This window comes from Labrus bergylta, chromosome 3, assembly GCF_963930695.1.
Source record: "Labrus bergylta chromosome 3, fLabBer1.1, whole genome shotgun sequence".
Lineage (NCBI taxonomy): Eukaryota > Metazoa > Chordata > Actinopteri > Labriformes > Labridae > Labrus > Labrus bergylta.
The window spans coordinates 20,893,334-20,909,816 of NC_089197.1; the positions used below are offsets into that span (position 1 = coordinate 20,893,334).

The 16,483-nt window shown below is 38.7% G+C and overlaps 1 protein-coding gene across 4 annotated transcripts in view; it reads right to left on the reverse strand.

Moving 5' to 3' along the window:
- dennd5a (DENN/MADD domain containing 5A) overlaps positions 1-16,483 on the reverse strand; it is a 35,680-nt gene that overhangs the window by 16,809 nt on the left and 2,388 nt on the right. For 2 of the 4 annotated variants that reach the window (XM_020661380.3, XM_020661379.3), the window contains exons 2-4: positions 6,935-7,000; positions 5,959-6,068; positions 4,340-5,024 (exon numbers count right to left, since the gene is read on the reverse strand). In XM_020661380.3, the coding sequence (XP_020517036.1) occupies positions 4,340-5,024; positions 5,959-6,068; positions 6,935-7,000 (861 nt within the window). The remainder of the gene's footprint in view (positions 1-4,339; positions 5,025-5,958; positions 6,069-6,934; positions 7,001-16,483) is intronic. The other 2 variants (XM_020661384.3, XM_020661381.3) reach the window with 1 other exon arrangement.

Sequence of the window (16,483 nt, forward strand, 5' to 3'; positions counted from 1 at the left end):
TCAAGTGGGTCAAATATGCAAGGCCCCTAAAGACAGATCTAGTGGAGCGAAACGACAAGGGACCCTGTGCTGCTGCCTTATCTTTAGAAAAACTCGTTAATTTTTGTGTTTTCTTCTCTAAAGTCTGTCCCCGACACACTTCCCATTACTCCTGTGTAAACACTTCATCTCTAAAAACCTGAGAGAAACAGAGGAAGTGAAGCTGCTCTTGTCTCAGGGTTTTTTATTAACTGATACCAAACATAAAGTATTTAATAATAATAATAACATGCTCATGTGACCTGTACTATATAGATAAAAACGGAAAATAAAAAGAAAACATCTTAAATTGGATAAGAAAACTGTCCTTTTTTACTTTTGCAGTCTTCAGATCGTCTTATGCATCGTGGGCTGATTTACTTTTGAAGGCGACGTCACTAGTGTTACATTTTGTGGGCCATTTAATAGTACTGTATTGGTGATTTGTTTTACAATATTTGAGGCCCTTACATACCTAAACACACACACACACACACACACACACACACACACACACATCCTCTGTAGGACCTTTGTGACCTACATCTTCTGAAGGAGCCGGACCCTGAACTTTGACACAGCTGCAGTCAGCTGGCCCTCTGGCTAACGCTACATTCCTTTGCCATGACTCCACATAGAAACACTCCTTCTATGTTCACACTCAAGTCAACATGTATACATGCAAATATGTGTCCTTCCCTCCTCATCTGCATTCCTGCTCTATCCCATTGACACCAACTGTACATTTGACAGCGGCGCTGCCTCTCCTGATATGGTGCCAAAATAAATACCATTCCTTCATTTGGTCATGTGCTGCTCCTGCTCGATCCATGAGAAGACTCCTACCCCTGCCCCTCATCCCCCCCTCCCCATCCCCCCTTCTCAGCAAGGCTTCCTCTCCCAGGATGGGGACAAGAATACTAACATCACCCATCTGCTCTTAAAGCCACCGTAAAAAGAAACCACTTCAACTCAAGACTCCAACAGTCAAGTACTGTTGCTGCCTATGTGATGCTTGAACATTTTGAGCATGCCCACACAGAGAACAGGTAGCAGTTTGAGACTTGAGGTGATGCTTGAACTACAGACAGAGTGCAAACATATTCAGTACAGAGCTAAAAATAAAACAATAAAAGACGTGAAGCTTTTCTAGATCTTTAGTTCAGCACCATTCTGACTGAGAATGTTTTTTGATTAAATCTGTACTGTGGTTGTTTGTACAGCTTTAGTTTGTATACATTACTTCAAGCTAGTTTAAGAGGTTTGATCTAAAAGACGTCTAACGTGTTCTCCTCCTAACACATTTTTAAGTATGTACAAATATTCAGCTATGATTAAGACTTTATTTCATTACATGTTTTTCCCACAAAAATGTTCAGAAGATAAGTCTGTTTTGCACTTCAATGGTAAAAAGTATGAGAGAGGTAAATGCTGTTAGCGTCTTCAGTATTAGTGGTTGTAAAAAACACAACACTATCAACTATGATGTTGAAAGCAAGCTCAAGCGTTCTATTTATATATATTTTTTTAAACTGCAAACCTTAACACGTTAGCTGCCAAAACGTTCACTATGTGAATGCTAAATCCTGCTCTCTGTACTGGTAGTTTATCACTTTTTAATTTTGGTAATGATGTTTTGTAGTAGACTGTGTGATTTTGTATATTTTTGCTATTTTTTTTGTTATTAATTCCAGCTTGCCTGGGTATGTTAGTATCAATACTTTAAGAGAAGTGCAGAAACATCTCTCCCTGTTGTAAAGAAATGTTAAAAATCTCTTAAGCAAAATAATCAGTGATACAAATCAGTAAAGGTGGTAAAATGTGGTTAATGTTCTGGAAAATAGCTGACAATGGAAATTAGCCAAAGCACATTTTAGAATCATAAAAGTGAGTGAGTGATTTACTTAAATGAAAAATGTGCAGTATAATGTGCTGTTTTATGGCTGAAAGACCCCGCCACACAGAAACTTGCTGGCAGATATCCAGCTTTAAATTTGTGCTCTTAAACCTTATTTCAGATGAAGCATCTCTTCGGCTAAAAGAAGCTTTTGTTACTCGAAACTCCTTCAGATCTTTCCTTCATACCCTCGTCTCCCTCTACATTCATCCATCAAATATTCCGTCTCCAGCCTTTGAAATAACAAAATCAACAACAATGGCTTAATAGCAGCATGTCACAGTTGTTGACACATGATTGACACAAGATGTACTTCCTGTTTGAGAAAGAGGGAAGCAGCATCAGCAGACAGTATTTGAAAATATTTTCTTGAGATGTCTTCATGGAGTAGAGACTGACCAGAGCATTTAAAAAACATCTTTATCAGAGGAATTAATTTCCATGCTATTTTGAGCTCATTGCCTATATAGTCATCTTCTTATTTTCAGAGCATCCCTCTCCTCAGCCTGTGTGTTTCTGTGTGTGTGTGTGTGTGTGTGTGTGTGTGTGTGTGTGTGTGTGTGTGTGTGTGTGTGTGTGTGTGAGGGCTTTAAAGAGCGCAACGTCTTCTCCCAACAATCGCTCGTTTCTTCTCAGTGAGAGATTGCCAGGGCTTAACTCTAAACAACACAACACCCTTCACACGTTCTGCAGTGATGAGCCTCATGTGGAGGAGAAAAAAAAAAGAAGGTGGCATGATGTCACTTCCAGCCAATAATAATCACCCTGCATTACTGCTATCCTCCCTGTCTCCAAGTTGCCTAGCAACACCAGCTTTCCCCCCCTTAAGAGCTTCTACCCCCGGCCCCCTAGCGTTTTGTAAACCATTTGCCTTCTCTTGCCAGTGTAATGGATCCAATCACCACACCAGACCCTGCAGCCTCACACACACATTATCACAAATAGTGAAAAAGACATGAATAACACCTTCTCTTATATTCTATTCAGTTCTGCAAAGGATTGGATCCTTATTGCAGCTACTACTGGTAAATGAGTACTATAAGCTCTCTGCAGTTAGTCAGATGAAACTCAGAACAAAAAAAAAAAAACTTAATCTACCATACAAACAAGCTAAACTGAGCAGCTCAAATATACAAAAACAATATACCTATTGAGCTGAGAGAGTCTGAACATTTACACAGCCTGCAACTACCAGTGTATCACTTTAATGAAAACTCAACAGGTTATGTAATCCCTTTGGATAATACTTCCACCATGCATATCAAACATGTGTCGTAGCCCACGGCGCTGGTTTTTGTGTCCTCACAACAACCATGCAGACATTTTAAATCCTAAAATATCTGAAGCTGGCCACAGAGCTGGATAATGGAAGGAGAGAGAAGCAGTGACACAACAAGAAATGTTTCCTTTTCAGTCAAATCATTAGAACAGCGGCGGCTGTGGCTCAGTGGTAGAGGTTGGGGGTTATATTCCCCGCTCCTGCAGTCAGTCACATGTCAAAGCGTCCTTGGGCAAGACACTGACCCTAAACCCAAAACCACCAACTGCTGCATCAGCAGCATGTGAATGTGTATTAATTAATACTAATGCTCACCGTTCTTAGCAGCCTCTTCTGAGTAGTCAGAAGACTAGAAAAAAGCTACAGAAGCTCAATTCCATCGACATTTTACCATTTAAGAAATTTCAAAACTGAAGACTTCAACAAGTTCTTGGGTTTCTTTTACTCTCTGGTGAAGCTTTCCAATAGTACCAAAAAATAAAAACATTGCCAGGACTTTAAAAAATAATCTAAATAAATACTTCTTAAAGGACTAACTCTTTGTATAATTCTAAGGGGTTAGCATAAGGAACTTTAAACAGCAGTTAAAATATCCTCAGACTAGCCTGCAGGAACCACCTGCTTACTTAATCTTATGACCTATCTTTGATCTAACGCACCATATCAACAACAATCTGAGGTTTTCTGTTAAGTTTCTACATCTAAAAATAGGTAATGGACAAAAAAATAAGTCAGACAAAATTTGTTACTTAATATCTTCAATGTACTGATATTTTCTTGAAAATATTATTTTCCAACCAAAATGTATAAGAAAGCAAAAACGCAAGTAGAAGTTCCCCTGACATTATCTAGTCTTATGTCATGACACAGATATGTCTCCCAGCTCCAGAGAAATCTCTGGAGAGTGGTCTCCTAACAGGATCACTTTACCCCATGATTCTCAAAAAACAGCTGTTACAGATAGTTATTTCAATTACAGCTCCTTTAAAAATGTATACGTTTGTATAGGATATCAATTTAAGTCTGACTTGCTGTCTATTTGTGATTTAAAGCATAGATTCTTGTAATCAATGCATCCTAATGGGACAGGATGCTAAAAGTAACATGAGAACATTGAGTTTATCAGTAGCACACAGGTTACTTACGCTGCGAGTAGAGCAGTATCTGCATCTCGAGCAGGGCACACGTGAACAGCTGGAGAACGTTCTCCACCCCCAGCAGGTGAAACATCTCACTGATGGCAAAGTCAAAGAGCGGCAGCTCACATGTGCTCGGCCTCTGGCACACCACGGGCCCGTAGACGCCTGAGAACTTAAGGGACCGTCCAGAGGGTGGCATGGGCACCTCATAGAGGATGTTGTAGATGTAGCTCTCCAGCGGGAGGGGTGGGGGCAGGGGGGAGGTTACAGCTTGGTGTAGCTGCTGCAGCACCTTCCTGCAGGCCTGAGGGAAGGCCATGGGTGTTATTAGGCAGATACACTTTGACACGTACAGCGTGTCACGACTGATGTCATAGGAGTTGAAGCGCTGCAGGCGAGAGATGGCAGGCGCAGCGTGGAGCACGGGACGGGGCTGGGAGTGTTGATGTCGATGGTCCTCTAGTCCCTTTGGCGAGGTTGGAGTGTGTAAGATGTCGTACTGCTCTGCGTTGTGCATGTGGTAAAGAGTCTGCATAGCACTGCAGATCTGCTTACTGGTCACCTCCTCGAAGAAGGTGAGGGCAAAGCCATAGGTCCGCGAGCCGTCCTCTCTGGTGATGATGAAGGAGTGGAACTGAGGCTCCAGAGAGTCGGCCTGTGTCCTGAACGACAGACCTTTCGGCATACAGAGCTGTGAGAGAACAGAAGAAAATGTATCAGAGGATTTTGAAAGAGAGGGCATTCATGTCTTTAGCTTGGAAAAAAAGCAATTTAAAACTATTTAGAGCTGGGCTTTTACACTATTTAGATTGATTTATTTGCACTGATACTAAGAAATTGATGAGATCAATACCACTCTGGTGTCTGTGAACTTAGTACAGAGCTGGAGTCTAAACTGGATCAGCCAAGCTTATCTTAAACAATGAAAACAAGGGTTAGTTGCTAGCCTGCTTCAGTTAGAAGTCGATCTTAATGTCAAACTTACTATAACTTCTATTTTGTTAGTAAACAAACTTGCTTGTGTTGAACGACAGATTTGAGGTTTTAGAATGAGTATTTTTAGTAACTACGGTACTAAAAACTGTGTATACTGTGTGTACTGTGTATGTCTAGCTTAGATAGCACTATTGCACTTTGTTGGCAAGATCAAAAAGTAGTTACACCTCGTTGTAGTTTTTTTATCTCCCAAAACAATATATTTAAAGATAATTACATAAAGAAAGGCTAGCTTTCAGTTTGTGTTTGAGTTTTTTATGCTAACTGTCTACAACCTGAATTCCAACTTTATTCACATTCACTATTATTATTATTATTATTATTATTATTATTATTTACATACTTATGTAAAGCTTTTTGCTTTCTGATGTGACAAAAAGCCAATTTAAAAAAAGTTGAACTAGTCCTTTCAGAGTTCTCAGCAAACAAACAAAATAAGCCACATTAAACTTGTTAATATCGTATAACAGGCAATGCTTTTTCATCAAATGTATCCATGTACTTCTGCATTTATTTGTTGAATCAATAAAAAAAAATACTTTTCATAATTTTGTTATTTGGATTACACTCCCATCAACCATCATTGTTCTTATGATATTAGTAATGTAACGACTGTGTGGAGATCATACCATGCCCACTGCATCCTGGTCAAATGGATTCCACTCGACATTTTCTGGAAAATGTGCTAGAACCTTGGATTTAAAGGTTCTCCGCAATGGACTCTGCTCAAAATTCTCACCTAAGAGTGAAAACAAACAAACAAACAGAGGAAAGAGGAAAAAAACAAAAAAAAGAGACAAACAATTAGCAGGAGTTTCCAGATGTACATAGAGGAAGACAGAAGAATGGTCTGATCAGAGGGAGGTTGAAAATGCCAGGCGCAGCTCCAGAGGAAAAAAAGCAAGTCAGCATATTTGTCTTAAGATGAAGATTGTATTGCATCATATAAAGCTGTCATCTGCATTTTGTTTACAGTTTATTAAGACAATATTGAAAAAGGGGCAGCATCATCCCAAAATACATGTCAGAAAAGAAAATTCAACAGACTATGGGTTGTGATGCTTCCTGACAGCTTTAATGGCAATACAAATGAACACCCAAAATTAACTGACCAATCATAGGAAGCGTACATTGAGTTGATTTGAACCCAGAGTAAGGCAGAAGTGATGCACACACCAAGGCAGTACTGAAAAGTCATTCAGAGTGAAGGGGGAGAGTAAACATTGACCAAGCAGTCCCAGGGCAGCCGCAGGCAGCACTGGATTCATGTGTGTGTGAGAAAGAAACAGAAGCGGTGATTGTCAAACATCAGCTCATTATTCAGCTGCTGCTGAGGGAGGGGGGGGGGGGGGGGGGGGGGAGGCAGGGGGGAAAACACAAACCAGGAGGGAAGAAATCAGAGTGCTCAAAACAGAAAGGACAGGTCCCCACACCTGTGCAGAAAGTAACCGTGAAAACTGAGAATTTGAATGAACATAAGAGGGCCGTTGAGTAAAAAACAAACAAATAACAAAACAAATAAAAAGAGTGCTAGGTTAAAGGCTGAAGGGTTAAAGCTGAGCTCAGGTTAAGAGGGGGTTGGAGTGTGTGTGGTCGGAGGGTTACCTTCATTTGCCAAATTTCCTCTGGCCCCATCTCTGAATTTAGTAGCTTCTATATACTGGCATAAAGCTAAACAACAAATAAAACAAAAATATAATTAAAAGCCTGGTTCAAGGTGGGTAGCGCATCACTTCTCAAGTCTGTGCAAAAACATCCTGACAGCTCTTGCTCTAGAAACGAGCTGCAGACAGGAAATTACCATATCAGGTGGGTATGCTAATTCAAGCCAGCTGGTGGGGTAATGATACAATGACACGGCATCTCTCTGTGTCGTGTTCTCCTCTTCTTCCAGAGATCATGCAAATATTTCATTCTGCTCTGATGTGGATGATATTCTCATCATAAAGAGTGTTCAGCCATGCCAGCAGCTTGGCTCAGCTTTGGCACAGTGGAGCTCGGAGCTAATTGCTAACATGCTAAAAAAGACAAGGCTGACAGGTATAGATTCACAGTGTTATATAGCATGCTGACATTTGAATATTAGCACATGTCTTCAGCGATTAGCAGTTTATAAGACAACTTTTGACCTGTTAATGGCGTTCAATAAAAAGGTTAGTGCAAGTTATTACCTTGGAAATATGAAAATAATTATAATACATTCAGTCAAGGCTCAAATGACATTGTTATGAAGGGGAGGTTAAATGTTTTTTGACTAGCATCATAAATGTTGCTTTAAAGTACAAGGGTGGCAATGTTCTGTAGCTGTTCTTTCAACAACAAAAATAAAAGAAAGAAAATTAACTAATTGCTGTAACAAGTGTTGTCGGTGTCGCTAAAGCCTGATAGAACTTTTCCCTCTAAGCCAGCTCTGTTGAAAAGAAAACCTTTTGAAACACATTAAAGAGCCATAATGTTGCACTGGGAGACAAGTTTACCTATTGAGGTAAACATAGAAAGTGTTGTTTATTTTGAGTCAAACCTGCACACACAGTTTGTCAGCTGTAAATACTCACTAGAGCATAACATGTGTATCCATCCATACCTGAATATAGTGTGCTATTTACTCCTATTTGAGTAATGTTTGTTAGAAAACTGCAGTGCCCAGCTTTTTTAAAGGATGATTTAAACATTTTTACATGATGCAACAAATAGTTTTGACCTGTTTTTGAAGCTTTTTTTTCCCTTTAGTTCAAATCAGTACTGAGTGACACAGATGGAGTAACAGAGTTGGAAGTTATTAAGAAACAACCACATTGTTCTTGTTTTCTTTTTAGGGGGTTTAAGGTTTGAAAAAAAAAAAAAAACCACAAAAATAACAATAAAGAGTATGACATACATAGCACAAGTATTACACAAGTATTCTGCAGCTTCATAATGTGACATATCCGTACATGTTTGTCAACCTGTTGTTCAAATGTGTGTTTGGCGTCAGTAGACAGTCACAGGGCTGACCGAGTCAATGATGCTCTTGTACTGCCGACAGACTGTCCTTGGGGCAAAGCGAGATTATCTAATATTTTTTTACATAAAAAAGACCTTTTTATGCAGGCAGTCAATGCTTTTTGTTGTCCTCTTCATGCATGACATTTGCTCCAATGAAATGGTCCTTCTGGCAGGAACACAAATTCATGCAGCAAGTCGAAGCCAAAAGTGCAGCTGTGTGACACTTTTCTAGTTACGCCACATCAAACTGTGACTACTCTCAGGCTGCTGTGGCCTTTGAGATATGAAATCTGGTCTTTCCTTTCATAGGACTATGTCTTTAAATGGGTGAATTCCATTTTAGTAGCACTTTTAAAATGACTGTGGCATCAACAAACAAACTCCTCTAATGTTAATGTTTAACTCTTTCTGTCTCGACAAGGAATTTCTAAGAACATGAACTAAACATCCTGCTTGATATTCTTAAAAAGGATGGATCAAGGTTCGGTCTTTAGTCAGGTAAGATGCTGAAAAAACTGACCAAAGTACTATTAATGATTCATTATCCCTTCAGTGAGTCCACAGGCTTATCCTCGTCCAACACGACTGCTGTGGAAGGTGTTGAGTGGAGCAACAAACAAGTTAGAATTAGACTTTTAAGATGCAAACCCTGGCAAGGGAATGAAAGTCTAATGAGTTAAGTGGTTTAATTCGACAGTTACTTTCAGGTCCAAACTGCCGACGGGAGAAAAAAGGCGAAGGATATTACGCAACCAAAAGGGCAACCAAAGGCCAACCAAAGGCCAGACAGTGAGATTATAATCATTGGTAGTTATGAAGTTCCTTATCAATTACTCTAATATACATATTATATATATTATATACTTTGATGACTCCTGAATACTATGTTTGGACTTTTCTTCAAATAGGCTGAGACTGACTTCCGCTGATTATGAGCTTGTTTATTTAGGTCACATTCCAACACACAAAGTGAAAACAGACGCGAAGCATGATGATGATGATGATGTGACCGGAGAGGTTTGCAAACACTCTCAGGACAAAGTCAATTGTTGCAATGTTACAACAAACATCTGGACACATCTGGTTTTGGAAACAGGGGTTTTAGGAGGCCAATGACCTTATTGCATTATTGTTGGGAGAGTATTGAGGTTTTCATGTGTCAGGGCTAACAGTAACCTAAAGATACACAAATCATACCACAGCCTGCACACAGCAGGCCGTCGCACTATCACAGGACAACAACTGATTGTGAAAATCACGAGGTAGTTTTCACAGCGTGCAGTACAGGAAAATGAGTGAGCACAGCAGTTTCTTTCACGCAAAACAAGGAAGCAAAACAAAATTGCCTTTAAAAAGCCTGATCAAAAGAATGGTTGCTAAATAATAAGAATAACTTTGCAAATCTGTTGTGTCCCTTCACTGAACTTCACAAACACTCAAATGAAATGTATTAAAGCAAATGAAAAAGAGAAAGAGCTGGATTAGCCGTCATATTATAAGATTGAGGAAAATCACGCTATAGTCTTAAACTTATTCTTTCATTATTTAGTTTTACGTCTTTATAGAGACATTAATACAGAGTTTTTAAAAAACACCTGCAAAATGACACCAGATATTAATGGGATGACAGTAAAATGCTGATGTGTAAATGAAACGAGAGACTCAGAATCCAGAAATTCAAACTAGAACATTTGCACAATTGCAGACATGAGCCAAAATAAAAAAAATATTTAATTGAACCGTATAATATTAAAAGTAAAATGTAACATTATCAGAAGACAAGAAAAGAACACAGAAAGGAAAAATTACTATAGGGACAAGTTTACATGATTCAAATTATTTAAAATGATCATTCAATGGTGCCATACATCTGCATACTTATATAACTATATATGTTAAAATTAATTTGACAAATTCATTTTAAAATAATGCTTAGGGTGTAAATTTCCCTTGTTTTGTCACGTGGATAACAGGATGCTAACAGTTTTGTAACAGTTTGAGCACAGCAGTGCAGTGTGCACACATTACCCAGGTGTTCCTTTAAAGCATCATCTTCACCTATAATTAGCAGTAATGAGAAGCTCTCTCACCTGGTGGAAAACAAACATTTTCTGAATCTGTCATATTTTCCATCAAATGGACCATGATGCCATGAGAGCGTGCACCAGAAGCAGTGGGAGTAGAGCGTCACATGGGTCGGGTTCCTCGACCACCCATAGCTCTGCACCCCTTCTGTGTTCACACACCTTCACACACCTGCCGTAACACGGCCCACTGGGCTCAGACATAAAGGGATGTACCTCCAGACCTGCTGTAACATGGCCCACTGGGCTCAGACATAAAGGGATGTACCTCCAGACCTGCTGTAACATGGCCCACTGGGCTCAGACATAAAGGGATGTACCTCCAGACCTGCTGTAACATGGCCCACTGGGCTCAGACATAAAGGGATGTACCTCCAGACCTGCTGTAACATGGCCCACTGGGCTCAGACATAAAGGGATGTAAGACTGTGACTTGAAAAGCAACATTCAAACACGACTTGACTGCCCACAGCAGAATGTGCTGAAGCCACCGCTAACACTTAAAAATAGCTCAGCAGCAAAAAAAAAAAAAACATCAATACTTATCACCAAGAGGACCCTGCACTTACATGAGTGTGACAGCTTACTCACACAGTTTATATACCCAACAGAGACTATATGGATGGTTTTTCAAAGACGGAACATATTTCCCAAATAGTTTCTCAGATTTGTTTTCTTTGAACAGGCTCAGGTGTGGGACAGTGTATTGAGCAATAACTTTTAGTTTACTGAAACTTGGCATGTTAACATCACTTTCTTCCTCACCTAAATGAGGGATTTACAGCAAAAAAAGGAAGTATCTGTCAATATAAAAATAAAAATATATTCATGTATGTGTTGCACTATAGGTGATGGGAGAGAGTCAGCTGTTTTTCTCTGCACAAACATCCAATACTTCTTACTCAGAATACATTTCTTCCCTAAAAATGTACAACAAAACACTACAGTAAAAAAATAAAACAAGGAGCTCACCAGCACAAGTTAACCTTCACTGCACTATCAGGGTGTCTTGGATCAAGTAAGTTGGTGTTGAAGCAACAAAGAACATTATTTTGCCTGGTTTATTCTAAAAATCAGAGTATTCCTCTTTCAATATCTGCTATATTTTTATTTTTCATCGGATTCATGAGAATTCTGTGTGGCCAGATCTCGTAATCAATTGGTTGATGAAACAGAAAACCAAAATGAAGGACTTTTCACTTCACTTGTGTGTACTGTTTTCCCAATCTCCTAAAGAGGTGGGATAGTGGCTAAACACACATGACTTGGATATTCAGAGTATCACAAATATAAAATTAATTCTTCCAACCTGGTAATGTAACTTTGTCTGGCTCACCTGTAAAACCTTTTTAAAACCAAGACTATGGAAACCAAGACATTCAAGACATTCTTTATTTGATGTCTTCTATAAACTGCAGCCCTCCTGCTTGCAGGCATTTTGACTTATACTGCACAAGGAAGCGCACAGTTGTAGCCAACGTAATTACAGCTCTGTTGCATATAGGGTTCCCAGTAAGTCATGTGCATGCTTGAACAACTAGCTTTTCAAAATATATAGTGCAGGCATTATTATGTTATGAACTGCAGTTTTCTTTCCTTATTTTGATCAATCACAATTTCTTTTCGAAAAAAAAGTATGTTCTGTTGGCAGACACCGCGGGTAAAATAGTTAAACATAAACCTATAAAGTCAGTTACCATCAACGCCACATCTGCAGCTCACAGGAAGTCGTTGTAGATGAGAAATCTTTCAATCAAGCCGTACTTTGAGGAAACTCCGCAGCTCAGAGTTTCAGCTCACTAAACATCTGTTAGCAGCAAGGGTATTGGACTGCACAGAAACTTGACCTACAGAAAACACTCCGTCTTTAAGACAAGAATGTGCTGCTTTAATTACTCTGCCATGAAGGGAAAGAAATGTAAACCCTTAACATTCAGGAGCAGGTAAGCTGCTGACTCAAACCATCTCCAATAGTCTTTTCCAACTGTTAAAAAGCACTGAAGTGGGATACTTTAAAGGCTATCCAGGACTGGACACATTAGGAAATGGAAAAGAGCACTGATGTAGAGAGGGCAAGCCTGAATGTAGATTAAATCAAAGTGAAACACTACAAGTTTTACAGTTAACATTTAAGCCGATAAGCAGTTTACTTGAAGTTGAATACAATCTATTGTTGGAGCTTGTTCTGATTTCCTATATTGTTAGAGCAGAAGAAACTATCAGAACCAAGCTCATCAATGGATGAAATAATGTTATAAAGGAGTAGCCTCCTAAATTTCAATGTTCCATTTCAAATTTGACTTTGAATAATATCCTGTATGTTCTTGACAAGTCTAAACACTACAATACCCATGAGCCTTGTGTTTTGTTTTGTTTTTAATGCAGAAGAAGCCAGTCTGAAATGTCTGAAATGTATTCAACATGCTTTATCTAAACAATTGTGTACAAATCAGGTCCACAAAGTGGCTGAGATTATGCAAAATACACCCAGAATCTAATACCTGATGAATCTGAAGGCAATATTTCTGTAACCATTTTACGTTCAGTGAATGTTACAGTATTTGAAGTACTTGATGTTTCTTGCCAAATTGCATCTTGGGACTTTTAGTGGTAAGGCAGATATTATCAGAAACCTTGAAGCGTCACTTTTCTGCTCCTGTGAGTCGTGTACCATTGTCCAACAGACAAACGTGATTTTACTAGAACAAAGCGCGCGGATATGGCTCCTCCTAATTGTGAATTCAATTTGAAAAATGATTTGAAGTTTAATGAAGAATCAAATCACGAATCTCTATGCCCTAGCCAGTTCAGGGTTTGTCATGTTCTTGTCAAGAACAAAATGTTTTTTTATGATGTCGTCAAAGCCAAGCCAAAGTCAGAAATCTGTTAAAATTCTTAAACTGCATCTTAAGTTCATCTGATGCATTTTCAAGCAGATTTAAATGCACTGATAGGAGACCCTTTGCAGGCCATACTGAGATGAAATATGAAAGCACACATTATGCATTTAAAGCCAGCTTTCATGTTGAGCCATTCATCCTCATTTGTTTGCTGAGTAGGGGAAGGGGGAAGAGGGGCTGCCTGGGAAATTCAAAAGGATATTTAGCATTTGAATAAGTGAAGCCTGTGTGTGCGTATGTACTTGTGTCTCTCAGCTCCCTCTGTTTCCAGTGTATCCTGTGAGCTGCAGGGTCATACATATGCTAATCAGGTCCTCACTATGCTGCAGAACACACAGCTGAAAGAGAAGTTCAGGTTGTTTCTTTTTTTAATTCACTGTACATTAGCGTTATTACAGCTGAACCATATTAAAAATGAGGAAACTGATGTGGTTCTGATCAAAGAAACTGGAGAAAACCTAATTTGTCATATTTCATCCATGGCACTGACACCAATATTCAACAGTTTGTTGGCCTAGTTTCAGAGATGGTTACTTAATTGATCTAAAATGTCTTAATCCATGTAGTACTAAACTGTTCAGTTATGACAGTAACTATAGTGACTAAAGCTCTTTGGTTACATCTCTAATTTCAACAGACCACCTCTTCACTGCGTCATGATTTTGATCGTTATGTCTGAACATATTTTTTCAATAAACCTTATCAACAGCACTTTCTGCTGATGATCATTTTTGGGATCTTACGACTCTTTTCTCGCTAGTTTGTCGAGTGTTTTCCATGAAAAGTCAAAAAATGAAAAAACAAATCTAGTTTTGTTTTTCTTGATCACGCACAGCAGTAAAATCTCAAAATCTTACGGAATACATTTCTTATCAACCCCACTAATTAATAAGTATCCAATCATTTTCCCCAGCTCAAGTGTGCATCTCCAAATTCCTCTTTCTATATTACCATCGGTCCGATACCCGAAAATGTCAGTCTACTGTCATATGTGACAAACAAAAGCAGCAAATGCTCAAATCTTTGCACGAAAACGTCTCAAATCATTGATTTATTATCCAGATAGTTGCCTTTTGATCTTTCTAACTAATTCATTTAGGTGACTTAAAGATACAATATCTAAGTCCGCCGCCAGGAAGCTCTCAATCAATTCTACAAAAACAAAAGATGAAGTCGAGGCTGGCGGAGAATCATGGTCATTCTCTCTGCTACTTAAAACAACATCTACTCTTCTTAGTATCGTGCGAGAAATAGTCTGACTTTACTTCTCAAATAATCACAGCTTTGTTGATCCAAATAGGAACAACAGGGTTTCCAGTATTTGCATTCCTGCTAATCCAGCCACATACAAGGTCCCATTTCTTTTGCATTGTACAAAATATGATGATTTAAGAGAAGTATTGTTTCATGAAGTAAAATCAGAAATATTGGGGAGGACAGATGTGCAGAAACTGGAATGGCTGTTTAAGTTTGTGTTTAAACTTGCTAATTTTCTTTCAAAAGCTTGGAAAAGAAGACAGGATATTCTGTTTAACTAGTTTGACTTCCTGCTTTCTCTTTTTGTTTCTTGAGAATTAATATAGCTTACCTAGTGCACTCTGATCCGGGAACATTTGTAATTTATGGTGTCATCTAAGCAGTTTTATGTTTGGTAGTCAGCATTTGTAACCTTTTGCACTGGAGTTTCCACACCATTTCCTCTCTTCAACTCAGTACTGAAAGTCAATTTAATAAGGGCAAACCCCAGAACCTCTTCTACAGTAAACTGCAGCCACATGCAGTAAGTAGAACAGATGCAGAGATGTTTGACCACAGAGCTCTACGTTGTACTTTAGCTTTCAACCATAAACATGGCTGTCTCGTCACAGAGACTTTTTTAATAACATTAAGACACACTGATGCCTTGTGTTAGAATAAAGCAGAAAATAAAGTCTGTAATTTCATGCCACAGAATCAAATGACGAGAGGACAGCTGTGTAATCAGATTGTTAAAAAAAAAGATCACATTCATGATTACTTATTTCTACCTTGGGTATTTAGCTCTTGTTTGTTGGCTTGTGTTGTTTTCCTCAAACTTCTTATTGTGTGTATTGTCTTTTTTTTTTTTTTTTTACATTTGTTCCATAAATATTATTCTTTATCACACATCAGTTCATTCTCTGTTAACACAAATAACACAAAGGCTGACATTATTTTCATATAAATTAATCTCTTGACTGTTTTTGAAATGCTTACAAAGAAAGGATGGAAGGCGCAGATAGAAAAAAAATAGATGCATTTACTTGCTCAACCACATTTGCGTGTACTTGCAGTATGTCTGATAAACTAGGTCAGGGCTGTGCCTTTTTATTTTTTCAAAACACATCAGTGGATGTCCTTAAACTTACATTCATGCAAAAAATAGCACCTTTTAATTTTTAACATGTGAACAGGAACTTGCTTTGAGGAAGTCAAAAAGAAAAAGGAATAGATGTGCAGAGTCTCTGAAAATATAAGATGTTTTGGTTTAGTTTGCTTTATTGGAAAGAACTTTCTTTCAACTCTACAGGCCTCTCACCAGCCGCTGAGTCACGATAAATCACAAATGGGAAAGAGTCCTCACTTGAGTCCATCCCTGTGAATCACTGTGAGAACAGAAGCTATTTTTTCCCCAAGACTAAAAACAGTAAAAAAAAAAAAAAAAACAGCTGACCAATTGGATTGTTATCCAGGAGTCAAACTAGTACAGGAGTATTGACCTGGTCACACAAGAGCTTATTCACATGAAGGCGTAAACTCACCAGGTCGAGCTAATAGTCAGGCTAGTTCATATTGGCAATGTGCAATACAACATGACCATTTTTGTTTTGACATATAGAACAGAGATGGGTAGCATTTTATTTGACTTTAAACGCCACTTCTTTAGTTCAACATTCAGGATTTCCCCAAACTCGACATGAGTCAGCAGGGATGTTTCTGTGTGAAACTCTGACATCACCTGTTGGGGGATTACTAGAAGTCAACACACTTCAAATGATAGATATCTCTTCACTGTTAATCAACGTTTCCTGCTATCTCAGCCATCACGACTTCAAAAGGAGACAGAACACCCTCTCTTACACAGACATTCTGGAAACTTAACTGTAACCAAGCTTCCCCCTGTACATGAATACTGAACCACCACAGCAGCGTTGTATTCATATCCA